This window comes from Canis lupus, chromosome 17, assembly GCF_003254725.2.
Source record: "Canis lupus dingo isolate Sandy chromosome 17, ASM325472v2, whole genome shotgun sequence".
Classification (NCBI taxonomy): Eukaryota; Metazoa; Chordata; class Mammalia; order Carnivora; family Canidae; genus Canis; species Canis lupus.
In genome coordinates this window covers 20,575,906-20,601,495 of record NC_064259.1, presented here as the reverse complement: position 1 = coordinate 20,601,495, position 25,590 = coordinate 20,575,906, and the positions used below count along the sequence as shown (strand labels likewise).

Genomic DNA, 25,590 nt, shown 5'->3' with positions numbered 1-25,590 from the left:
TTTCATAGGTGAGAAAATGAGACATGAGGAGGGTAAGGAGCTTACCCCAGGTCACACAGTTATTCAAAGGTAGAGCCAAGATTCAAATCCAAGTGTGTCTAACCGAAGCAGTCAGAGTGACTAATGTCTCTCTAATTGAGCCTTTGGGACAGTCACCCACTCTGGTCCCTGTTCATCTTTACCTTACTACCCACTGCTTTTTTTTTTTTTTCAAGGCCCTTTCAAAATGCTTTTTAACAGACTTTTGTCAAGTGAACCACACTTTCTCCCTCCAAACATTCACATTCTGAACTGAACAGAACGGTTGCTGCACTTAACCTGGTAACACAGTATTTTCTGGCAAGTGTGTTCACATCTCAACTACAAGTATTAACACACGTTGAGAGAGAGCTCTTGGGATGCAAGTGTGGACTTATTCTTGCTTCCGATAAATACAACAGAGAAGGCGAGAAAACTTATCAAAGGAACGTCACTCTCTGGAGACCTTGGCTTCACCCAGTTGGGAAGAGCTCAGAAAGCGCCCCCCGCTGGTGGGAGGAGAGGGTTTAGCTGAACTCAGATCCAGAAAGGACCCTGATGGCTCCAGTGAACAGACCATGGCTTGCCTGTCCCCTTTGTCTCTTCTGGTTAGAATACATGTCACATGTAGTAAACCCTTTCCTGATTATTAGCATCTCAAAGGCAAGAAGCCCCAGCGTCATCCCAGTAAATAGACAGCTTCCCCATCAGAGTGAGCGAAGCTCTCAGCACTTGGCAGAGATGTTCTTGGTGCTCATGGAGTCCTGAGCGTGCTCCCTGCCCTCTCTTCCCGCACCAAGACTCAAGATCACCTCCGTGTCCTCTCCCTGACTGCAACATTGCACCCATTGCCTAGCTGGTCTCCCCACCCTCGTAGCGCCTGTGCCACACCAACCGCTGCGCCCTGTCACATCTCAGCCACCAGAGATAAGGAAAGGTAGACGGTGTTTCAGAAGGGCCACACTGGTGGGCCCTGCCAGCTCCACACCAATGTTCTGGCAGCACAGTCAGATCCCGTGGAAGCAGGTCACAGAACGCCAAGACTCTTGGGTTCTCCCAAGGACGGAGGTATAGATTTACACTCAGCCTTGTTCCTTCCGATGGCTTTCATGAAGCCACCTGAGGATTAGGTCCCTTATCTTGAAAGGAGAGGGCTGAATATATGATTACCAAGAGTCTCCCCAATCAGTTGGTCAGTCGGTCCCTTTGTGGGTCAATTTGCCTCCCCATCTTCCACCCTGGAAAGATCAAGTCCTCTGCTGATGACGGGAGAAAGAAAGGATGGCCAATCCCCTCCTCAAAATTTGGTTTATTTCTATTTTTTTTAAAGATGTATTTATTTATTTAAGAGAGAGAGAGTGGGGGGGGTGAGGGAGAGAGACAGGGAGAGAGAGAGAAAATCTCAAGCAGACTACCTACTGAGTGGGGAGCCTGATGTGGGGGCTCAATCCCACGACCCTAAGATCATGACCTGAGCCAAAATCAAGAGTCAGGCACTCAACCAACTGAGTCACCCAGGCGCCCCTCAAAATTTGTTTAAAGTTTCAAGTCCAAGTGATATATTTCCCCTCCGTATAGCCCCAGGTGGGGGAGGGGGAAGCAACAGGATTGATGTTCCCCTCCACCACCAATGCCATGCAATGATCTCAATGGTGCACTTTCAGGGTTCCCCTCGGGGTCACCCCTCAGCCAGCAAAGAGCACCCTCTGGAGCCTTTCTTTTCCCACCCCTATCTCTCTACCAGCTCCTTTAAGCCCTCTGCCCCCCTCCTCTCCCCAGCCCTTTGAGTTCTGAAAAGGAATAGGGGGCCAAACGCTATCATCATGACTGGGCTTCTGGACAAAAAACAAAAACTAACCAGCTGCTCACATTTGGAAGGTTAATCTTCTGATGGCATATCTTATTTCCTTATCACACCAAAACTGTGTCTGTCTACTTCCCAGTCTTGAATTACATTCTTTTTTTTTTTTCTTGATAGAAGGGAGAGGATGAGTTAGTTGTGAGAAAATATGACGAGATTTTTTAAGTCTTTGCCATAAAAAGTTTCATAGAGGTTTAAATGCTATGAACTACTATGCAAGAATATTCTGGAAAGACTTCTAGTGTCAGCTTACTCTCTTCACAATCAACTTCTCAGAGCCTAAGTTAATTAGCTCTATTTCCTTTTTAGCTCTCTAAAGAAATGGTGATCATTAAACTTCTTCAGAGCTCTGGATTCTGAGCTTCATTCCCTTTGGCATTTCAAGTTCCAAATAGAAATGCTTGCTTTCGTAGTTCAAGTGTTACTTCAATTAGTAAATGTTCAGTTTCCAGTTCTGTATACTTTCTTGGCAATGTTCTCACTGGCACTGAAGTTTCTATTTTTCTTAACATGATTAGTTTTAATGTGCTGATTTGTCTTGGCCTTCAGAATATTTATAAGACTTTGATGGACACGGTGGATGATGATTTTCATAGTTATTCTTTTTTATGAAAAGGGAAAATAATTTTCTTGAGTAAAATCATATTTAGAAGTTGCATCAAAGCACAGCAACTGATACATCAAATCTCCAAGATGAGAAGCATAAAAGCAACCCCTACAGTTTCATTAGAAGAATGAGCTGTGGTAAATGCTAACACTAGCTTAGCACAGGCTATTTTGTTAAAATGCAAGTTCGAGAGAGTCAAATGAATAATCACAAACATCTACAGAACCCTACATACAAGGGAGACTCTGAGAAGCCATTTATAACAATAGCTCACATTTTCTAGAGCTTTCTACTGTTCGTGACGCACTTTGACACACAGTACCTCATTTAACCCTCACACAACCTTATGGATAGGTCTAGCTCTGTGAGCCTACATGGTTGTCTCCTCTCACACCTGGTCATGGAGAAGGTCTGGGGCTTGTCCAGTGCCAGCCCAGACACCTCAAATCTGTCCCTCTATTTTGTCATGGCCACCCCAATGGGAACCAACACCTTTAAATCCAAAGTAAGAACTGATTGCTTAAAATGAAGTTTCAGGAGGGGCTGAAACCTGGGGGGGGGGGGGGGTGCTGTTGGCTAAGCATCTGACCCTTGGTTTTGGCTCAGGTAGTGGCCTCAGGGTCATGAGGTCAAGCCCGGTGTCACTGGGCTCTGTGCTCAGCAGGGAGTCTTCCTGGGACTCTGTCTCCCTCTCTCTGCTCCTCCCCATCTCTCTCTCTCTCTTTCTCCCTCTCTCCCTCCATCAAATAAATAAATAAATCTTTAAAATGAAGATTCAGAAAAGGTATGCACACATACCTCCCCTCCTCTGCCCTGTATACACACACACACACACACACAAACATTTGCTGAATGAACAACCGAAGAAGGGCTTCTCAGCATAGGTGTGAGATTCCAGGGAGCTGGACGCCACCTGAAAAGTCACAGAGCACACGGCATCAAGCCAGCAAAGGTAGCTCAGGCTCCCAAACAAATTGTACAAAAGGATGAAACCAGGAATGTGGAAAGGGGGCCAAATTCCAGAAACACAGAGAACTCTCAGAGGCTTTCAATCTTGGAATGAGATACACTGGGGCAGGAAATTAAATGCATGTTAATGAAGACATAGATAGCTTAATCCCTGCTTGCATGAATCCCGGGAAGTGGTTTGCAGGCCTCTATGAGGCCGAGCCACAGTGGCTGAGGGTGTGCGGGGCATTTGAAATCACCAGGAGCTTTAAAAACACTGATGCCTGGTCCCCACTGCCAGAGGTGAGATTGGCTTGGTCTGGAGTTTGGCAGGGACACCAGCATTTTTAACCAGCACCTTCCTCCTTGCTGGTAATTCTAGCACACACTTAGTGGTGATCCAGTCCATGCCTTTCCTTTATAAATAAAGACACTGGGGTTTAGTGGGGAAAGAGCCCCAGGTCCAAGCAGATTAGAGGCAGTGTTCACCCTGGAACCCACGTCCAGCACTGGCTCCCTGCTCCTGGGCCCCGACTCCAGGAGGAGCTACTCTGAGTCTCAACAGGCTTACTCAGCCTCCCTCTCCTGCCCGCAGGTCAGCATCACTGTGATCGAGGCCCGGCAGCTCGTGGGCTTGAACATGGACCCCGTGGTGTGCGTGGAGGTGGGTGATGACAAGAAGTGCACATCCATGAAGGAGTCCACTAACTGCCCCTACTACAATGAGGTCAGTGCCCTGTGGCCGAAGGTGGGGAAAGGGACTTCCCTAAATGTGGCAGGAGGCCTGGTCCCCGCCGTTTCCCAGGCCAGAGCCCCTTGGGGGCAGTGGCACCATTAAAGAGTGGTTCCTGTGAGCCAGGTGCTCCTATAAATGCTGCAGGGGTGTCCTCTCTTCTGGCCTCGGCAAAGATCAGAAGTTGTTGCCATTAATCCCATTTTATACCAGAGAACATGGAAGCTTCTGGAGAGAGCCCTCGCCCAGGTGCTGAGGGCCAGAGTGGGGTTCTGTGTGCGCACCCTCTCTGCTGGGCTGCCTCCGTGCTTCCAGAGCACTGGCCTTGACTCTTCAAAATGACAGAAAAAAGCCTGGTTCCTGCTCCTGTTCTTTGCAGCCATCTGAGGCCACACTGAGGTCAGAGGACCTCAGAGACCTTCTAATTCCATCTCCCCATCTTACAGAGGAGGATACTGAGGTCTCAGTATGAAAAAGGCCTTGCCTAAGAGCACAAAGAGCGCTGGTGATGAAGCAGGGCCCAGCCTACCAGCCTCAGCCCAGCACTCTGTCTACCACTTTGAGTGGCCACCCCTGACACAAGACCTTGACTTAGGGCTCCAGCAGGGAACCAACTTAATCAGCTCTAGTGAGGGATGCCCAGGAGCCCTTCAGATGCCTGAGCATGGGTCAGACTGGCCTGGGGGCCCTAGCCCTCCTTCTCCTGGGGGGAACATTCAGTCTGCTTGTCATGGGGGCTCCAGGCAGTGAAGGTGCCAAGCTAGCCAGAGTGAGGCATCCTTGTCCTGTATCTCCATGTCTGTCCTGAGGAGTGGTGAGGGCTGAGGGTGCCACCGAACTTAGGGGGAGCCCCCCAGCTGCGCATCAGCAGGAGGGAAGCCTGGATGCACTTCTGTCCCTCACAGGGACCCAGACCAGGGTCCTAGGTGAACCTGGTTCTCACAGCTGGTTGCCCACAGGGCTGGGACATCTGTGCTCAGGAAACACCTGCCCCCTTCCCCCAGCCCCATATGGTGACCTTTCCAGGAGTCAGGAAATTCAGCCTCCACACCTCTGACCTTCTATCTGGTCACATCCCTGACTATAAAAGCCTCCAACCTAGATAAGAATCTGCTTTCCTTTAATGGATATGGAGACAGGTGTCCATGGCCTTCCACGGTTATTCAATAGTGGCAGAGCCACATTGAGCTGACTCAAGGGCTCACCTTGCACCAACCCCACACACCTCATGCTTCTTTCAGAGGGCTTCCTCCTTCCCAAGGAAACAGCCGTTCTCCCCACACTGTTTCCCTGCCCAACTCCTACTCACCCTCCAGAGCCCAGGCCAAGGGTCCATGCCGCTGAGCTGCCTTACCTGTGCTCTCTGGGTCAGAAGTCAATGCACTTCTTTCTCTGTGACAATAATGGCCCTGAATTGTGGTTGGTCCCTCACGTCTCTGTCCCTAGTGTACCCAGTCTCTGGCATCACTGTGGCCCAGCCCAGAGCCTGGCTTGTACCTGGAGGGTTGAGTAACACATTGCAGAATGGATACTCCCCCAAAGGAAGCAACGAACATTTGCCGAGCATGTGCTGTACTTGGAGCCCATTCCTGGCAACATAGGGGCCACAGAGGTGACAGTCTCTGCCCTGACAGGCCATGTCTACTTCCAGCCTAGTAACCACTTTCCAATTATATCCACTAAGACCATTCCTTCCACTCCCGTGAGTCTTAAATCTGGATCATAGTTTCGTTTTTTTGTCACAAATCCAAATAGCTCTGATTTGGTTAATTTCTGTTTCTTCCAAACCAGGGATTCTCAAATTCAGTACTGTGGACATTTTAGGCCAAATAACTTTTGGTGTAGGGGACTGTCCTGTGAATTGTAGGATGCTGGGCAGCATCCCTGGCTTCTAACCACTCAATGCCCGTAGCAACCCCCACCCAGTTGTGGCAACCAAAAATGTCTCTAGACATTGCCAAATGTCCCCCTGGGCTTAAAATCACCCCGTTATGAACAACCACTGCTTCTCCTGATTCCTCTGGTCCTGAAGCAGGCTTTCTTCCCTTTTGCTTCTTGTCCAATACCACGTTCTTCTTCACTGAAAAATACCCTTGGTGAGGCGATGCTCCTCAGTGGCTCAGTTGGTTGGGCGTCTGCCTTTGGCTCAGGTCATGATCCCAGGGTCCTGGGAGTGAGCCTTGCATCGAGCTCCCTGCTCAGCCAGGAGCCTGCTTCCTCCTCTCCTCCCTGCTCATGCTCTATCTCTGTCTCTGTTTCTGTCTCTCTCAAATAAAAAAATAAAATCTTTAAAAAAAAAAAAAAGGAAGAAGAAAAATGCCCTTGGTCGCAGAAGTTTACTTCTTCTGGCTACTTCTCTGAGTTAGCAGGAACTTTCCTTCACCTGCACTAAACACAATAGAGGGAGATGAGAGCAATCAGCATGACTTAGACTTTTAAATGGTTATGAAAGGGGACTACACTCAGGAAACACAAGGACTATACCCACAGAGTGCTCAGAGTGCAGAGTTCCTGCTCTCACTCAGCCGGGGGGCTTGCCCAGGGCTGACACAGCTGGCCTGGCCTCGCCTCTTGCCTGGCTCCAGACCTGTCTCCGTGTGAAGCGAGGCTTCCAACCACTGACTTCCCAGTACAACCTGACCATCCAAGACCAGGCCAGGGCCCCTTCTCCCTGGGTGCATCTGGTCCTGGCCACTGGTGTCTTCCTTCTGCCTAAACCACCTCTCTCCTTTGCCCAGGATCCTTCTCTTTCTTCTTCCCAAAGAACCTGACATCACCCAATCTGCTTAGCACCCCCAACTCTGCCTTTACTTTTTCTTGGCTCCTTTTTTGCCTACAAGGTGTTCTACTCCCATGTATTCTCCCTGAGTACAACTATGGAAAACCCCATATGCTCAGGGACAGGAACTAGGAGTTTGTCCATCTGTCTGTACACCTGTCCACCCCTCCACATAGCCAGGCCTTTCCCAATCCCTCATACTTCTGTCCTCCCCCCACAATCCAATTCCGTGAACAGTCCCCACTGCCTCTTCTCCCCATCATGTCTCCACCTCTGCCCCTGGCTTCACTGAAACTGCCTTCCAGGTCATCAAGGACCATGTCATCCCTACGTGCAAGTCCACGTCGCCCCTCTCTTTTGACTGCCCCTCCATTTCCAGCCTCTCAACGCCCCCTCCAGCCACCCCCTCCCTCATTGTCTTTCCTGACACACTCCCTGTCCCCTCTGCTGAAATCCTGCTGCTTCTTGGAGGCCTGCCCTAGATCAGTCCCTTCCCTTACTCTCCTCGGGTATCTCCGCAGTCCCAAGGGGTTATTGCCACCTGCATTGGTCTAGATCTCCACCCATCTCTCCAGAGCTTCAGCGGCCCCCAGCCACGGCCTCCTGCACGTATTTGCTGCACACACAGCAGTCACCATGTACCATGCACTGACCACGCGCGCTCACAGGCTGAACACTTGACAGGGGTCAACTCATTTAGACTTCACAACCATGCCTCCCAGACCCCTTTGGATGGGCCTTGAGTATTAACCCTGCATCACAGGGTGGTAAACTGAGGCTCAGGAAGGAAGTGACTGGCCTGACGGTTAAAGCTTTGTCTGGCGCTAAAGGCAGCACTTGTACCCACAGTGCTCTAGCAGGAGTCTCCAGCAGCCAGGATCAGACTCTCCTCAGACATTGGCCCTAGGCATGTTGGCAACACTTTTTCCTTGTCTCTGCCCACAAATTCTCCAAAGCAGTGGTCCCTCTGTGGCCGCACCCCCTCCTCGTTCCCGACCGACACCTGCACAGCAAGGCCAGGAGACGTGGGGCAGGGAGTGAGTGGCAGCTCCCAGCTCAAGAGGACTGTTCACACCCACAGCATTTTATATTTACAGCAAATTAAGTCGTTCACACCTCATTTTACATTTAAACATTGCTGAAATTGGGACACATCTTCTAGGCAGTGGAGCATTGTGGTTTAATGAAATGTCTGTGTTGCCTGTATAACTGCAATGTATATTATGGTATCATGTAATATCTCTCATCATAACAAGACTTATCTCTCATCATAACAAGACCCTAGGTGGGTGTCTTTACCCACATTTTACAGCCTGGGAAACAGATCAGACAATGTGTTGCTCAAAGCCACACAGCTCCCACCTGCCACAAAGTCAGGGAGGACCAGTGGTTGCCACTGCTGTTCATCTAAACTTCGGGGTGCAGGGGAAATGGCCGGGGTGCTGGCAGGAGGGAGGGGCCCGGCACTGCCCTAGCCAAGGTCAGCTGGGTGACAGCAGCTCTGGGTTGTCCCCACCTTCCAGTACTTTGTCTTCGACTTCCACGTCTCTCCTGACGTTATGTTCGACAAGATCATCAAGATCTCGGTGAGTGGGGAGTAGCCCTGGCAGGCAGGGCCACTAGCTTAAACTGCACCTTTGTGTAGACTTAAAAAGGGGATCCCTCTGGATGGACCAACCACTAAAAGCCCCATTCCCAGCCCTATGCCCCGACACGCAGCCAGGCAAGTGGGGCACAGGTTGATTTGGGCCTCTGTCACCTGTTTAGCCAGGTGCCTCTGTACAGTGTACAACCTACTCACCCGTACCTGGCAGCCAACAAAAATGAGGGAAAGAGGGATTAATGCTGAGCCTCAGCAAGCTGCCCCTGCCCTACCAAATACCCTCCAAGAAGCTGTTCCCCAGAAAGACAGGTGGTGCCACCATCAGACCACCCCATCCCTACCCTCATGGAAAGCCTCAGCCCTGCCTGGCCTGACTGGTGGCTGGTGGTTCTGCCCGGAAGGTGATTCACTCCAAGAACCTGCTGCGAAGTGGTACCCTAGTGGGGTCCTTCAAAATGGATGTGGGAACCGTGTACTCCCAGCCTGGTGAGTAGCTGCGCGATTCGGTCAGCATCAGTACCCACAGCTCCGCGAATGTAGCACATGCCGTCCTTCCCACCCTGACAGTCCTGGGGCCTAGCCTGGCCAGGACCATAAACTGAGTGTGAGGCCGTTGGGTGTGTGGAGTGATGGGGTGTCCAGTCTGCACATGGATGCGGTGACTACCTGTGCTCAGGCTGCTGGATTCACAGGAGCCCTGCGGGGTGTGCGGCATTGCCCCCGTTTACACTTGAGAGGCCTGGGGCCTGAAGAAGCACTGGGGCTTCCCCAGTCACGCAGTCCGTTGGGGGTGAACTCAGGCTGTATGACTCCAGAGCACCCACTGAGCCACACTGTCCTCAACACAAATGTGTTGTAGCAGCCTCTGAGGGATGCTGGGCTCACTGAGCAACTATCAAGGGACCCAGGCCTCCTGAGGATAGCCATGCAGAGCTGTGGCTGACCAGCAGCAATGTGGGTCCCCAGGGGCCAACAGTGGATGAGGCTGGTGAGAAAATCCCAAGAGGTGGCCCAGAGGGTTTGTGAGGCATGGGACAGGCGGAGGAAGTGCCCTCAGCCTGCAAGATGATGGCTAAGCCCATGGCCAGCTCAGGCCCATCCTGGCATTGGGCCCCACCTCATGTCCCAGGAGTGAACCCACCACTGAGGATGCGGTAACGACTGCATTAGGCTCTTTGACAGTGACAATACAGTTTCACCCGGTGTCACACTTGACTGCCACAAAACAGTGAGGTAGGAGACATCAGCGTTCCTTCCCCTTTTACAGATGAGATAAATGAAGCCAAGAGAAGTTAAGTGGCTTGGAAGTGCCACTGAACTATTAGGTTGAACAAATTGGCAATTTCTTGTGGTTCAACTTAGTAGACACTTGGCCTGTGCACACTCTGCGACTAATACTAGGGAATCGGAGGCCAAACCCAAGCTCATACACATGAACATCACAAGCTGCAAGAGATCTGAAAACATAGAGTCCAGCATCTCCATATGACAAAGAAGCCCAGGGTTATGAGGAGACTTGCCCAGCGCCTCCTGGGAATAGAACTTGGTCTCCCGGCTGCCAGGCCAATGTCTTTCCCACTGACACACACACACACACACACACACGTTGTAATCCAAGATGGCCCTAGTGACCATTAGCATCTTAGAGGAGTGGGAAAGGAAGAGGGCCAGTTTTCCATCTGGCACTTCCTAGGAAGCATGCCCAGCTGCGGGCCATGGGCTGGGGTGGAACCCCAGGGCTGAGCAGTGCCCCCCCCCCAGTACCGGTGGCAGAGGTTTGGAGAGACAGCAAGGAGCCTGACATGGAGATCTGGGCTTCTCAGCAGTAGAGTCCTGGAGAGAAGCCACTGCCACTCAGGGAGCACCTGCTAAGCGCCAGGCACTGGGGCAGCCACGCTGTGCTGGCAGGCTTAACCCTCACTGCCCTCTGTGGGCCACTTCACTCCAAGTCACAAGAAGAAAGCAGGCCCAGCAAGCTTACATAGCTGGTCCAGGGAATGGAAAAGAATGTGAACCCAGGACCAGGTGGGCCCAAAGCCCAGGCTCTCCACTGGGCAACCCACTGCCAGACTTGCTGCTTCTTCTGAATATCTGTTCCTGAGCCTGGTACCCTTCATAGGAACCTGAAGTCATAAGACCCCCACAGCTAGGGTACTGATGTCTTCACTCTGATGGTCTCTGGCTTGGTCTGATCCTCCCCGAGAGTCCCTCATTGCTGACCTAGCCAGGGAGTCATTGGAAATATGCTGCCCAGGGACACAGGAGTCCTGGGTGCTACTGGGAGCCTTGGGTGGTATCAATATCTTGTGGAGCTGGAAGGGTTTCCTGGGGAGACCAGGGCCTGTTATCACCCTGGCAGGACCATTTTGCACCATCAGATGCAGCAGCAGGACACTGCTCACTCACTAATTCCCTCTGCTGGAGATAAGGAGGGGTTGTACAAGTCTACACCCACCCTTTGGTAGATCACAGAGGAAGTCCGGGGTGCTTGCAATCTCCTCAGCCCAACCACCTTCCCTGACGGGTGTCTGAGAAGTTTGAGTATGGGGAGGGGTAAGAAGGAGGCCCTTCCAAGCTCAAAGAACAGCAGCCATAAAGGCAGGAGGGTATGAACAGGGACTCCAGTAGTCCAGAGAGGAGTAAGCAGCTAGGCCCAGAGGGAGCACAAGGGTGGGGAGGGATGAGTGGAGTGAGCCAGGCAGAGCTGAATCAGGAGGCTCCACGGACCACACTGAGGTCTATACCCCAAGCACCGGCGAGCCCCTGGCGTTTGAAAGGAAGAGCCAGGGAAGGGGAACCTCTCTGAAGGTTCTATCTATGTAGGTTGTCTGCAGGGGTGAGGGCAGGAGAGCTGCAGGGGTTTGGAGAGTTCTCTCTCTTCAAAATCACACCACACACCCGGACACAAGACCTTGCCCTGGCTGCTCACCCCTCTGGGGACCGCTGTCTTCTCCTGGTCATCCTGGGAATCAGGGGCAGAAAAGATGCTCAGCTCCGCAGCTCCTCACCCTGCCCCAGGGTGACAGGTGCAGTCTCCACTCCTCACCCCTGCAGAGCACCAGTTCCACCACAAGTGGGCCATCCTGTCAGACCCCGACGACATCTCCGCTGGGCTGAAGGGCTACGTGAAGTGTGACATCGCTGTGGTGGGCAAGGGGGACAACATCAAGACACCCCACAAGGCCAATGAGACAGATGAGGATGACATTGAGGGGTGAGGCTCCCATATACCTCCACCCAGCCCCTGGAGACCTGACCCAGCCCTCCCTTCTCCCAAAAGGAGCCCCTGGAGTGGACTTGGCTCACAGACCCTACCCCCTGTACCTCCCACTCCCAGACAGCTCAGCTCTTCCAAGAAGAACCAAGGGCAGGGCTAGCCAAGGCATCCACAGACTCTCCTCCCAGGAGGGGAAGATCAGAGGCAGGACAGGGCAGGAGTTCACAGAGATTGTCCTGGGCCCTAGGGTATATAGATGCCAGGGCAGGACTGGGGTGCCCACACCTGGCCCCCACAGCTCTGGCTGTATGTGCCGGCAGGAACTTGCTGCTGCCCGAGGGGGTGCCTGCTGAACGCCAGTGGGCCCGGTTCTACGTGAAAATTTACCGAGCTGAGGGGCTGCCCCGTATGAACACCAGCCTCATGGCCAATGTGAAGAAGGCTTTCATTGGTGAGAACAAGGACCTGGTCGACCCCTATGTGCAAGTCTTCTTTGCTGGCCAGAAGGTATTGGGGTGCAGGATGCAGGAGGTTGGGTTTGGGGTAACAAGCAGTAGAGCTACAGAGTGATTGGAAAGTGGGGGCTGGAGGTGGAGGTGAGGCAAAATCAGAAGCCAGGTGACATCGTTGATCCCTGGGTGCATTTGAGGAGAGTGGGAGATGAGGGGAGCTCCAGCTGAGAGGGGCTGGAGCTAGGACCATGCTGGGGAATCCTTTAAGCCATGGGCCTTACGGGATCCTGCCTGTCTCTGCATCCTGGAGACCAAGAACTAAGACGGGAGCACTGAAAGGGAGGAATCTGAGAGGCTGGCGTGGGGGAGAGTGCCTGCTGGATATAAGTGCACACATGCGTTCATATACACCCACATACACACGTCCCACATGTGAGCACTGGGTGTTAGATGCAACTGATGAATCACCAACCTCTACCTCTGAAACTAGTAATACGCTGTGTAACACCCAGTGCTCATTGCATCCCGTGCCCTCCTTAATGCCCATCGCCCAGCTACATCTCCCCACCCCTCCCCTCCAGCAACCCTCAGTTTGTTTCCTATGATTAAGAGTCTCTAAAAAAATAAAAAGAGTCTCTTATGGTTTGTCTCCCTCTCTGATTTCGTCTTGTTTTATTTTTCCCCTCCTTCCCTTATGATCCTCTATTTTGTTTCTTTAATTCCACATATGAATGAGATCATATGGTAATTGTCTTTCTCTGACTTATTTCACTTAGCACAATACCCTCTAGTTCCATCCATGTCATTGTAAATGGCAAGATTTCTTTTTCCATTATGTGTATACACACACACACACACACACACACATACATACACCACATCTTCTTTATCCATTCATCTGTTGATGGACATTGGGTCTTTTTCCATGGTTTGGATATTGTGGCTATTACTGCTACAAACATTGAGGTGCAGGTGCCCCCTAAATTGAATTTAAATAAAAAATTTGAATACATATATATATATACACCACACACATACACATACACACGTGACTACACACATATACACATACCACATGCACACACCCATAGGTACACATGCATACACACTTCCTACACATATATATATGCATACATTCGTAGTCCACATACGTAGCACAACACATACACACACAACCCACATGCATACACACATGTGCGCATAAGCCACCACACATACATGTACACATGCACTTGCACATACATGCATGGATACACATGCACATACACACACCACACACATGTACATGTGCAGGTGCTCACACACACACACACACACACACAAACACACACACCCTAACCCTCATTCCCTCCCACCAGGGCAAGACTTCAGTGCAGAAAAGTAGCTACGAGCCCCTCTGGAATGAGCAGGTCATCTTTACAGACCTGTTCCCCCCACTCTGCAAGCGCATGAAGGTGCAGATCCGAGACTCAGACAAGGTCAACGATGTGGCCATCGGCACCCACTTCATTGACCTGCGCAAGATTTCCAATGACGGAGACAAAGGTTAGCAACAGGAGACTGCATTAGGGGCAAGGGGACCGAAGGGAAGGGGTAAATGGGACTCCCCCCTCACCACACCTCCACCATCTCCACCTCCTCCAGAAAGGCACCGGACATAGTGAGGCTTGGTCAGCAGCCCCCACCTCAAAGGGTGGACAGTCATGGCTCAGGTCTGCACAGGGTTGACAGGGCCTACCTGAACCAGGTTGCCTGGGTTTGAACCCGCACAGTTAGTGGCTGTGTGATCTTTGAATTTGTTTTCTCATCTGTGAAATGGAAATAATAATTATGTGTGTTTCACATATATGGATACTGCTGCCACAGTCCCTATCTATGGGCTTGTGGGGCTCACCCCTTCTAGGACCCAGGCACCAGGTACCAGAGCAAGAGAAGAATCCATTCCTGTCCTCATGGTGCTCACTGGGGACTAGAAAGGTGGATGTGCTACCGAATGTTCGAAACCTAAGGCCAAAGACGCAGAAGGCCACATATTACATGACTCCATTTCTATGAAATGTCCAGAACGGTCAAATCCATGGAGAGAGAATATAGACTAGTGATTCCAGGAGGCAGGAGAGGGACCCGGACTAACTACCAGTAGGTACAGGGTTTCTCATGAGGGGGATGGAAGTGTCCTGGAAACAGGTGATGCTCGTACAACATACTGAATATACTAAAAACCACCAAAATGCATGTTTTAAAATGGTGAATTTTATATTATGTGAAGTATATCTTGATTTTTTTAAATGCCATGATTTTTTTCTAAACCAAGCAGAACAAAAGCCAAACAAACAAAGCTCATACAGCAGATCAGCCCCATGTTACCCAGAGACAAATTCCAACAGCAGGAGAAGTTACCGGGGCCTAGGAACTGGGCCGGCTTCGTGGAGAAAGCATTACACAGGCGGACAGAGGGAGGATGTTTGGAGAGGAGGGGAGGGGTCCACGTGAGCAGGGTGGAAGACCTGGTGAGATGCGGGTCTGCACCGGCCACCAGGGGCCAGAAGGCCAGGCTGGGGAGTGTGAGAGGAGCTGGCGTCTGTAGGCAGCCCCGGCTCCAGCTCCCAGGAAGCAGGGAGCCTGACCCAAGGAAGGGCTCTGTGCGAGTGAGGAGGCTGCCCAGGCCGCCCATGCACGGCAGGGGTGAGCTCTTCCTAGGGCCTCCTGTCAGCCTGCCTCCAGTGATTCACCGAGCAAGACACGGGGTCCTCGGCTCGGCAGCCAGGAGGTGCAAGCCCGACACCCTAAAAGAGGCTCCACCAGCCCCATGAGCCCGTCGTCCCTCTCCCCGTGGCCCACAGGCTTCCTGCCCACGCTGGGCCCGGCCTGGGTGAACATGTACGGCTCCACCCGCAACTACACGCTGCTGGACGAGCACCAGGACCTGAACGAGGGCCTGGGCGAGGGCGTGTCGTTCCGCGCCCGCCTCATGCTGGGCCTGGCTGTGGAGATCCTGGACACCTCCAACCCCGAGCTCACCAGCTCCACGGAGGTACAGGTGGAGCAGGCCACGCCCGTCTCGGAGGTGAGGACCCAGGGGGCGGGCTGTCCTCCAGGGCCCCTGGCTCAGCCCTCTTCCCGCCACGGGACCCTAGGCCTGGGCTCGGCCTGTTGCTGCCGTCTGCCTCAGAGGGCAAGACCCCATGACAAAGCCTCCTTCCCCAGGAAGCAGGATCCCACACTCTGCCCCCAATACCCCGAGGGGACCTCCGTTCCCTCCCACTGCCTGTGCCGGCACTCTGCCTGGAGGTCCCAGGTCTCTGCTCTGTTCCTGACCATGGTTGTCCTTGTCTAGGGATATGCAGGCCGGAGGTCAAAGGATTTAGGCCTTCAGGGTCTGGGCTGCTTAGCTGCCCAGCGGGATGGGATGTCTGCCCCCATCTGTCTGTAAGCCAGTAGGAGGAGGCCTGGCTCCAGGCCTGACATCCCTGCTGAGGTTTGGGGATGGTTTGAACCACCTTCCCCACAGAGCTGCACAGGAAAAATGGAAGAATTCTTTCTATTTGGAGCCTTCCTAGAGGCCTCAATGATCGACCGGAAAAACGGAGACAAGCCAATCACCTTTGAGGTCACCATAGGTGAGTGCCAGGCTCAGAGGGATCTTCAGGCCTGGGGGCTGCTCGGTGGTAACAGCTAGGAAGGGAAGCTTTGACCACTTTCCTTCACGTGTCCTCAAACACCCACACAGCACACAGTGTTCACACGACTGTGCACACGTGCCCACAGGGTGCCTTAGCTCCACAGGGTAAAGCTGTGTTTGGGACATGGGGGAGAAAGCAGCCTTCCCTGCAGCAGGGAAGGGGGAGAGAGTAGGAATCCAGGCCATGTCCTAGGCTGGCCCTTGAGTCCAGTGGTCATCAGGGCTCCTAGCCAGGTCATTGCTGGGGGTGGGGGACACAGACACCTTCCTCTGGCCAGTGTTCTGTTGTGTCCAAGCTGGCTCAAACTCCTGGCACCTTCCCCACCCCCTGCCTTCCCACTTCCCTCCCACAAACACAAAGCAGCACCCAAATCAGAGGGCAGGAGTATGGGGGTAGGAGAGAAGGATTCTAGGCCCTCTAGTGCCCCATTCTGCCTCCAGGTAACTATGGGAATGAAGTTGATGGCCTGTCGAGGCCCCAGCGGGCTCGGCTTCGGAAGGAGCCTGGGGACGAAGAAGAGGTCGATCTGATCCAGAACTCAAGTGATGATGAAGCTGATGAAGGTGGGGACCTGGCCTCCGTGTCCTCCACCCCTCCCATGCGGCCCCAGATCACAGACAGGTGAGTCAGGAGGATGGAGGGTCCTGAGAGGCCCTACCTACTGCCTCCCATCGTCTCATGGCCTGGACCTCCCACCTCCCACCTCCCTGGGTTCCGGCCCTCAACCTCCCACCTCCTCCCCCTCAGGAACTACTTCCATCTACCCTACCTGGAGCGCAAGCCCTGCATCTACATGAAGAGCTGGTGGCCTGACCAGCGCCGCCGCCTCTACAATGCCAACATTATGGATCGCATTGCAGACAAGCTGGTCAGGGCCAGGCGGGGGGAGGGAGGGAGCAGGGGAAGGCAGGGGTGGGGGGTGCTTCAGAGGGCCTTGCCCAGCCTGGAAGCCTCCCCTGCAACACACAAGGCAGTCTGCCCAGCAGGAAAAGCCCCAGCGTTACCTCTGGTCCTGTCCCTGCTCTCATGCCCCAGGAGTGGGTGGAGGGCCCAAGGGCTACATAGAATGGAGTCTGGGAATCCTGGTCCATCCCATCCTGGTGTTCCCTGGAGGAGGCTGGCAACCCCTCTGTCTCTGGCCTGCACCGCACCCCCATCCACCATCTAGTCCTGACCTCTGCCCGGCCCCAGCGAATCCACTGGAACCACAGACCCGTAGCCCAGAGGTGGCTTCTTCCTTCAGGCAGAGACAGAGCCTGGGGCACTGGTAGTTTCTGTATGATGTCAAGACCTGGGCAGGGTGGGGCATGGAACTAGTGAGGGGTCCCCTGATGAATGGGGGGAGACTTCTGGGGAGACTGAGGCAGGGGGCTGTGGGTCAGCATGCACCCTCACTCCTGGTCTGCAGGAAGAAGGCCTGAATGACGTGCAGGAGATGATCAAGACTGAGAAGTCTTACCCTGAGCGTCGCCTCCGGGGTGTCCTGGAGGAGCTCAGCTGTGGCTGCTAGTGAGAGGAAGGGGTCGGGGGGCGAGGGACTGGAAGTGGGGGGCTGAGCAAGGGAGGAAGTGTCTGCAGGCTTGCTGGCCGGTGGCCTCCGCTGAGCACTACTCCCTTGATCCCCCAGCCGCTTCCTCTCCCTCGCCGACAAGGACCAGGGCCACTCATCCCGCACCAGGCTGGACCGGGAGCGCCTCAAGTCCTGCATGCGGGAGCTGGTGAGAACATGCTGGACCACACAGGGGATCAAGGGAGGGTGCCCAAGGCCAAGGGACCAGCTGTCTCTAAGGTCACAGCCACCAGGGCCAGCTCCCTTCGTCATGCAGTGTGGCCTGAGCCCCTCACCACCCCAACCCTCCAACCCCCGCAGGAAAGCATGGGACAGCAGGCCAAGACCCTGCGGGCTCAGGTGAAGAAGCACACGGTGCGGGACAAGCTGAGGCTATGCCAGAATTTCCTGCAGAAGCTGCGCTTCCTGGCAGATGAGGTGCGCCCCCTGTTATCGTGCAGAGAGGGGGTGCCCAGCCCTCAAACCAGAGTGACTGGAGTGGGGAGGTGGTTGCTGCACAGGAAGAGGCTGGACGGGACCACCTAGGAGGCCCCTCTGGTTCTGACAGCCTTTGGGAGACAGAGGAGAACAAGCCATTCATCCTGTCCTGTGTTCTTCCCATGCAATTTGTGGGAGGTGAAGAAGACCCAGCTTTGGGGTCCTCCCCTCTGCAGGCCCAGGCCTGGCCCTCTGGGCCCAGAGGGTCAGTCAGGCTCTGGGGCCCTAGCCCCATGGAGGACCCCTCCCTTAGCAGCCCCCTCTTGCCTGCCCCCAGCCCCAGCACAGCATCCCCGATGTCTTCATCTGGATGATGAGCAATAACAAGCGCATTGCCTACGCCCGGGTGCCCTCCAAGGACCTGCTCTTCTCCATCGTTGAGGAGGAGCTGGGAAAGGACTGCGCCAAGGTCAAGACGCTCTTCCTCAAGGTACAAAAGGGAACGAGTCTTGGGAATGAGGTTGGGGCCCAAGCTTGGCATCTGGCTTCTTCCAAGGGATCAGCCTCCTCTTGGAGGGAGTGCCCTCCCCCCCATAGCAGCTGCTCACAGCAGAGCTGGAGAGAGAATAGGAAGGGGGGACGAGGGCCAGATAGCACTGTCCTGCCCATCCCCCTCCGTTCTGTTCCCACCATGGTGAGGTGGCTGTGGAGGGACAAGGGCAGCTCTGAATGAGGCCTTTGCCAGGGCCCCCCACTTGTTCCTCACCCCCTGGACCCAACAGCTGACCACAACCCCTCCCCCAGCTGCCAGGCAAGCGGGGCTTCGGCTCAGCAGGCTGGACGGTGCAGGCCAAGCTGGAGCTCTACCTGTGGCTGGGCCTCAGCAAGCAGCGCAAGGACTTCCTGTGCGGGCTGCCCTGTGGCTTCGAGGAGGTCAAGGCAGCCCAGGGCCTGGGCCTGCACTCCTTCCCACCCATCAGCCTGGTCTACACCAGTGAGTGAGGCCCCCTCATCCAGGCCGGGCCTGGCTGCCAGCCCCGGGACATGTGCCAGCAAATCCTGCTGTCATCAGCCTTCCCACACCCCCGGGTCCCCCAGCCCCCTGCCCACACCTGCTGCAGCGCAGTCCGGGAGGGCGCCAGAGGGGCTGCCCAGATGTATGTACACGGAGCCTCAGCTTGTTCTTCCCCACAGAGAAGCAGGCCTTCCAGCTCCGAGCCCACATGTACCAGGCTCGCAGCCTCTTTGCTGCTGACAGCAGTGGCCTCTCAGACCCCTTCGCCCGCGTCTTCTTCATCAACCAGAGTCAGTGCACAGAGGTGAGGGCTCAGGGGAGAAGGGAGGGGCTCTGGCTCGGGGAGTACTGGGAAGCCCTTGAGGGTGTGGGACCCAGAAAACAGATCGGCCAGCACCCCAGATCCTTAGAAAACAGCCTTGCAGGTATCTGTGGGCCCAGAACATACTGGTAAAGGCTTTAAATTGTGATTACGTTTGACACAGAAGAAAGGAAAGGAAAGACATGGTGGGGTGGGGGGGCTTGGGAGCCAGCCTCATGTAGGCCTTCATTTTAAGCTTTTGGGAAGAGTCAGGGAACATGACCCTCCTGTCCCCGGAGTCCCTGGAAGTCACGTGATTTGGGTGACTCCTGCTCATGTACGTGCCCACACGCCACCACCTATTACCCATATCCCCCCTGTCCCACGCTGCAGGTGCTGAATGAGACCCTGTGCCCCACCTGGGACCAGATGCTGGTATTTGACAACCTGGAGCTTTATGGTGAAGCCCATGAGTTGAGGGATGATCCCCCTATCATTGTCATCGAGATCTATGACCAGGACGCCATGGTATGGACAGGCTCAGGCCCAGGGACCTATGCCTTCATCTCTGCATTCCACCTGCCTTGAGAGCCACCTCCCCAGCGCAGCCCCAGGGCTCCTCAGCCAGGGTGCTTGCTGGGAAGCTGGGAGTGGGGGTGGGGGCTGCTGACCAGACCCTCCAGCAGACCTTCCTCCTCCTGCCCTGTTACTGCAGCCTGACCCCTTCCCGATCCTGGGGGCCTCTGGGATCTCAGGAAACAGCTAGGCCAGAGTGTCCACACATCCTGCCACAGATAGGCCCAGCTCAGGCCCAGAGTCATCAGGACATGTGCCAGCAAGTCCTGCTGTCATCAGCCTTCCCACACCCCCGGGTCCCCCAACCCCCTGCCCACACCTGCTGCAGTCAGTAACAGCTTCACAGCTCTCCATGGAAACTCTGGAGTAGAGAAGCAAAGGATTGAGATGACCCTTCCAGAGCTGGGGGGCCACCCCTCCAGCTACTGGGATACTCTGAGAGCTCTGGACTAGACGTAGGAAGATTTCATTGCTAGTCCTGAGTCCTGCATCTGCCATTCACTGCCAGCATGGCCTTGAGCAGGTCTGTGATGGGCCCCAAGGCTTGGTCTTCCCCATCTGTAGGATGAGGTGATCACACCTGCCCCTTAGCTCCTGAGGCTGTGGTGAGGACTGAACGAGATCCCAGGTGTGAAGAATATCCATAGTAAACTCAAGCGCTGGGAGGCCACCTGGGTTATTTGTCATGTCAGGGCAAAGCCGACTTCATGGGCCGGACCTTTGCCAAGCCCCTGGTGAAGATGGCCGACGAGGCGTACTGCCCACCCCGCTTCCCACCCCAGCTCGAGTACTACCAAATCTACAGAGGCAATGCCACGGCTGGGGATCTGCTGGCTGCCTTCGAGCTGCTGCAGGTGGGGCCACAGGGAAGGGCACTGGGGCCGGGAGCTGCCCTCCCCATCCTGCCGTGAGGCCAGTTTCACCAAAACTGTGGTGCTGCAGTGTGGTTCTCGGGGACCTGGGGCATTAGCCTTCCCTGGCTCCCCATAGCACCTGACAAATACCTCATGGGGAAGGAGAGTGTGACACTATGACTCCCATCCCCCAGATTGGGCCAGCAGGGAAGGCAGACCTGCCACCCATCAACGGCCCTGTGGACATGGACCGAGGTCCCATCATGCCCGTGCCTGTGGGCATCCGGCCCGTGCTCAGCAAATACCGAATCGAGGTGCGTGAGGGCTCAGTGGGGATCCTCCGGTCCCTGCCCTGGACAGGCCCTGCTGCGTTCTGGCTTCCTCGCCCCTTCACTCTCCTCCCATCAAGGCTCACGTCACACACTCCACTGCGGGCATCAGGAGGTCTCCAGCAACCTCAGACACTCCTCATTTTTCAGACAAGGAGACTGAAGGCCTCGGGAGGGAAGTGACGTGTCCAAGTCACACCCAGGCTCCTACCCTTGCAGTGCCTGACTGTTCTGCCCCAAGTCCAGAACCTTCCCCAGCCCTCCTGTCAGTGTCCCCATGCCCACCCGAAGCCCCGAAGCCCCTTGAGGACACTGGCCTCTCATCGGTTCCCCTGGCCCTGCCTCTCCTAACTCACTGCCCACCCTCAATGGGCCCCACTGACTGAGGGGCTCTCCTCTCCCCCCCGCCCCAGGTGCTCTTCTGGGGCCTGAGAGACCTGAAGCGGGTGAACCTGGCCCAGGTGGACCGGCCGCGGGTGGACATCGAGTGTGCAGGAAAGGGAGTGCAGTCGTCCCTGATCCACAATTACAAGAAGAACCCCAACTTCAACACCCTCGTCAAGTGGTTTGAAGTGGTGGGTGCAGGCCCCGGGCAGAGCCAGACAGAACTGGGTGTAGCTTGTATGGCCGGGGTGGGTGTCTCCTCTGTTCCCTCCTTGATCCCAGGATGCACTTGGTCAACACCCCAGGACCTCCCAGAAAACGAGCTGTTGCACCCGCCCCTGAACATCCGAGTGGTGGACTGCCGGGCCTTCGGCCGCTACACCCTGGTGGGCTCCCATGCCGTCAGCGCTCTGCGGCGATTCATCTACAGGCCCCCAGACCGCTCAGCCCCCAACTGGAACACCACAGGTATGGCCACACCCCGAAGCCCAGGCCTGGCTCCATCGGCCCACAGGAGCAGCTCCTGCCCACAGTCCAGGCCTCGAGGCCGCCAGCTGGCTACCCAGGGGCCTCCCTGAGTGGGCATGAGGGAGGCCAGGGGACGCCCCATCCTGGGGGCCAAGCTACCTTTGGCTGCCCATCACTCTGGAGCAGAAAGAGCCAGAGCCAGACACGTTCTTCAAGGGCCGGAGGGCAGATGGCTTCCTCTGCTGCTCTATGGATGAGGCCAGGCCTCCCTTCTAGCCTCCCTCCCGGCCCAGACTCTACTGTTTGACTCCACAGCAGCTCAGCCTTCTCTCTGGCTCATTTTCTCCCTCTCCTTATGCCTATCTTTTCTCTCTCAACTGCCCTGTCCCTCCCTCTTCCCTCAGAAAGCTCCAGGATCAGCTTTAGGCCCCTGGTCCTTCTGACCACCTCTGATTCTCACTCTCATTCTTGTTCTTCCCTGTCTGTCTGCTTGTCTGTCCGTCTCTCTGTACAGTCAGGCTCCTCCGGGGTGGCCGTGTGCTGTGCAATGGGGGCCCCTCCTCTCACCCCACAGGGGAAGTCGTGGTGAACATGGAGCCAGAGGTGCCTGTCAAGAAGCTGGAGACCATGGTGAAGCTGGACGCGGTAAGGCGCGTAACGTCAGCCCCACGCTAGCTGGGCACCTGTGACGCTTCGCAGGAGCAGGGCCGCCTCCTTTGGCATGTCATGGTCGAGGGCTAAGCCTGCCTACATCTGCAAGCAGTCCATCCTAGCTCTGTTGCACCCGCCCCTGAGTGCAAGACTGTCAGTTCTGCATGTTCTTTCCAGAGACTGCCTGGTTTTTCATCCCAGCAATTCACAAACAAGCCTCCCTAGGCCCGGGCTGGGGAGAGATTTCTGGGTGGAAGCTCCTTATGCCTCTTGGTTTGGACACTAGGGCCATTTATCTGCCAGAGAGACACCTGTCATCTGGGATTTAGATGCAGAGCTGGTGTCTGCAGGGCAGGGTGGGCCAGATGTGGGCTTCCTCCCTGCCACATTCTCTCCACTCCACTCCTGACCTCAAGTCTTTTACACAGCTGGGGCACCTCCCAGCTTCTGAGGTCTGAACTCAGTCTGAAATGACCTTCCCTTGGCTCACAGTCCTTGACCCCGGAGGGTCCCGGGCAGTTGGCTGAGTTAGCAGGGGGCATGGGTCTGAGGAAAGGGGAGCAGATGAGGGACGGGGCTGGTTCACAGCCCTACCATGGCACTGCCAGGAAAGCCCACTGCTGCAGGGCTATGCCTGGAGATGCCAGGCCCCCTCAGCTCCCAGCATCCTGAACTTCTCCCTGTGGGCTCCTCCTGAGGCCAGGGGAGAGCCCCCTAACTTCAGACCATCGGTGAAAAAGATAGAGGACAGCATGAACCTGAGCTTCCCCCTCATCACCCCGGCCCTGGACTCTGGTGGGGATGTTTTCACCAGGGTCCTCTTCAGCTATGCAGTTATCTGTGCATCCATTGAAGTTTTCAGGCTCTTGCCCTAGTAAGGGGGGACAGTAGAGTGGCAGTTGACCTTGTCTAGCTAGCATTAATGAGTTCCTGCTGCATACGGGTCAGCTTCCCTGTCCAACCCTGAATGCCCATTGAAAACATCTGGGAAGTTTTCAGCCATGCAGGTGCCTGGCCCCCACATTCAGACTCAGGAGAGACCTGGAACTGATCATTTGTAACCACCACCCCCGCCCCCCGCCGTGAGTCTATCACGCAGTCAGGGTGGAGAACCACCACCCTCAAAGGGCTGTTGTGGGGGGACGCCTGGGTGGCTCAGCGGTTTAGTGCCTGCCTTTAGCCCAGGGTATGATCCTGGAGACCTGGGATCGAGTCCCACATCGGGCTCCCTGCATGGAGCCTGCTTCTCCCTCTGCCTGTGTCTCTGCCTCTCTTTCTCTCTATATTTCTCATGAATAAATAAATAAAAATATTTTAAAAAGAAAAAAAAAAAAAGAAGGGCTGTGGGGAAACATCTATGAAGCAGACCTCTTGCAGGTTCACCCTTGCAGTGTGCTCTTGTCAGCGCTAAGTCCACAGAGCACAGGGGCTCCCACAGTGAACATCACCGCATGAACTCCCTCTCTGCTCTCGCTTTATCCTCTCCTCTTCTCTCTTTCCCCTCGTCTCCTCTCCTCTCCTCTCCTGGCTGGGTGGCTGCCTACCACTTCAGGCCCCTGGTGGCTAATTCTGTCCCCATCTCTTTGGTTCCCCTCCACAGACTTCTGATGCTGTCATCAAGGTGGATGTGGTGAGTGTGGGGCCATCTGGGGGCTTTGGGCTTTGCAGTGGCAGAGGATATCAAACCAAGAGGCCCTGCATCAGGGACTGAGCCACTCCCCAGGCCCTGGATGCTCGGGGTCAGTACCTTCCTCCAAAGAGGCAGAGGGAGAGAACCATTCAGGCAGCAAAGCCCTCGAGAGACAGTTGTGTTCTGGCCAGCAGCTCAAACTGGCAAGTCATGACCCTCTCTGGGCTTGGTACCTTCCTCCACAAAACAGGGCCCTTTGACACTGGTGACCTCAAGGAGCCTCATGGAGTCTAGGGCTTCCCAGAAGTAAATAGTTAAAATAGATGGGGAACCCTTGGATGGCCAGGGCTCAGAGAATGTCCAGGGAGCAGGGCTGTATGCAGGACTCTGGACCTGGCCAACCCTCCAGGCTGACGAGGAGAAGGAGAAGAAAAAGAAGAAGAAGGGCAACGCAGAAGAGCCAGAGGAAGAGGAGCCAGATGAGAGCATGCTGGACTGGTGGTCCAAGTACTTTGCTTCCATCGATACCATGAAGGAGGTGAGGCCTTGGGCTTGGGCTGGGGAGCTGAGAAGGAATAGGGCTGGGGGAGTTGACCCCAACTCCACATCGGCCCCTCTTTCCCATTCCCCACCAGAGCCAGTTCCCCCACTCCATTAACATGAGCTGGGAACAGACTTGTCTCACATCCTTGAAGTTCCAGCTCAGGACCCACCTTTTCCGAGATGGCGGTCCAGTCTACCTTCTCTGCCTAGGCTTTCTCTGTCTTCACTCATCTTCACTCACTTCACTCACACCACAAACACCTCCTGAGTATATGTGATGAGTCAGACACCATCCTAGGTACTGTGGAGGCCAAAGATAAGTCCATAACCTGCCCTAAGGAGCCCTCATGGACATGTCAGCTGACATAGTGTGATGACAAAGGCAGATCAATGCCTGGGGGAGTCAGAGAAGGCTTCACAGGGAAGGTGACCTTTGAGGAAGAGGAGAAACACGTGCAGAGGCCAAAAGGGAGCAATGATTTCTTAGTAGGACTTGCACCTCTTTATATTGCTTTGTTCTACATATCTCAGCCATCGTGGCTATGGAATGTTCTTCCCCTACTGGATGCATGCAGCTTCTTCTTCCTGAGGCTGATCGCACATTCCAGAAACTGCATTTCTCTTCTTCCACCTCTGACTCTCTCCACCCAGATCAGGGCATTCCCTGCCTTACCGACTGACCAGGAGGGGCTTGTGCCTCAGTAGGACCTGAGCTGATCCAGACACCCTCTTTCCCCAGGTCCTTTCTGTGACCCAGGCTATGTGTGATGTTTACTTTCCACATTAGGTTAGCCGGCTAAGCTGCTGTAGCAAGTTAGAGTAGTGTGAACAAGACCGAAACTTCTTTCTTTCTCACATGTCTCAGAGAGTGGTGTTAGGCTGATAGGGGGACATAATGGCGGCAAGCCCCAAGACCCTGCCGCTTGTTGCTGGCATCTGTGTGGTTAGAGG

At 54.8% G+C, this 25,590-nt stretch overlaps 1 protein-coding gene across 10 annotated transcripts in view; it reads left to right on the top strand.

The window, feature by feature from the left end:
• OTOF (otoferlin) overlaps nucleotides 1-25,590 on the top strand; it is a 100,759-nt gene that overhangs the window by 63,346 nt on the left and 11,823 nt on the right. For 7 of the 10 annotated variants that reach the window (XM_049095441.1, XM_049095439.1, XM_025454419.3 and 4 more), the window contains 24 exons: nucleotides 4,030-4,161; nucleotides 8,470-8,532; nucleotides 8,951-9,035; nucleotides 11,604-11,763; nucleotides 12,087-12,273; nucleotides 13,577-13,763; nucleotides 15,062-15,285; nucleotides 15,730-15,838; nucleotides 16,342-16,522; nucleotides 16,649-16,769; nucleotides 17,310-17,410; nucleotides 17,529-17,619; nucleotides 17,772-17,888; nucleotides 18,226-18,378; nucleotides 18,693-18,882; nucleotides 19,083-19,207; nucleotides 19,598-19,732; nucleotides 20,473-20,634; nucleotides 20,829-20,948; nucleotides 21,377-21,538; nucleotides 21,653-21,815; nucleotides 22,330-22,460; nucleotides 24,067-24,096; nucleotides 24,506-24,634. In XM_049095441.1, the coding sequence (XP_048951398.1) occupies nucleotides 4,030-4,161; nucleotides 8,470-8,532; nucleotides 8,951-9,035; nucleotides 11,604-11,763; nucleotides 12,087-12,273; nucleotides 13,577-13,763; nucleotides 15,062-15,285; nucleotides 15,730-15,838; nucleotides 16,342-16,522; nucleotides 16,649-16,769; nucleotides 17,310-17,410; nucleotides 17,529-17,619; nucleotides 17,772-17,888; nucleotides 18,226-18,378; nucleotides 18,693-18,882; nucleotides 19,083-19,207; nucleotides 19,598-19,732; nucleotides 20,473-20,634; nucleotides 20,829-20,948; nucleotides 21,377-21,538; nucleotides 21,653-21,815; nucleotides 22,330-22,460; nucleotides 24,067-24,096; nucleotides 24,506-24,634 (3,258 nt within the window). The remainder of the gene's footprint in view (nucleotides 1-4,029; nucleotides 4,162-8,469; nucleotides 8,533-8,950; nucleotides 9,036-11,603; nucleotides 11,764-12,086; nucleotides 12,274-13,576; nucleotides 13,764-15,061; nucleotides 15,286-15,729; nucleotides 15,839-16,341; nucleotides 16,523-16,648; nucleotides 16,770-17,309; nucleotides 17,411-17,528; nucleotides 17,620-17,771; nucleotides 17,889-18,225; nucleotides 18,379-18,692; nucleotides 18,883-19,082; nucleotides 19,208-19,597; nucleotides 19,733-20,472; nucleotides 20,635-20,828; nucleotides 20,949-21,376; nucleotides 21,539-21,652; nucleotides 21,816-22,329; nucleotides 22,461-24,066; nucleotides 24,097-24,505; nucleotides 24,635-25,590) is intronic. The other 3 variants (XM_049095440.1, XM_025454427.3, XM_025454428.3) reach the window with 1 other exon arrangement.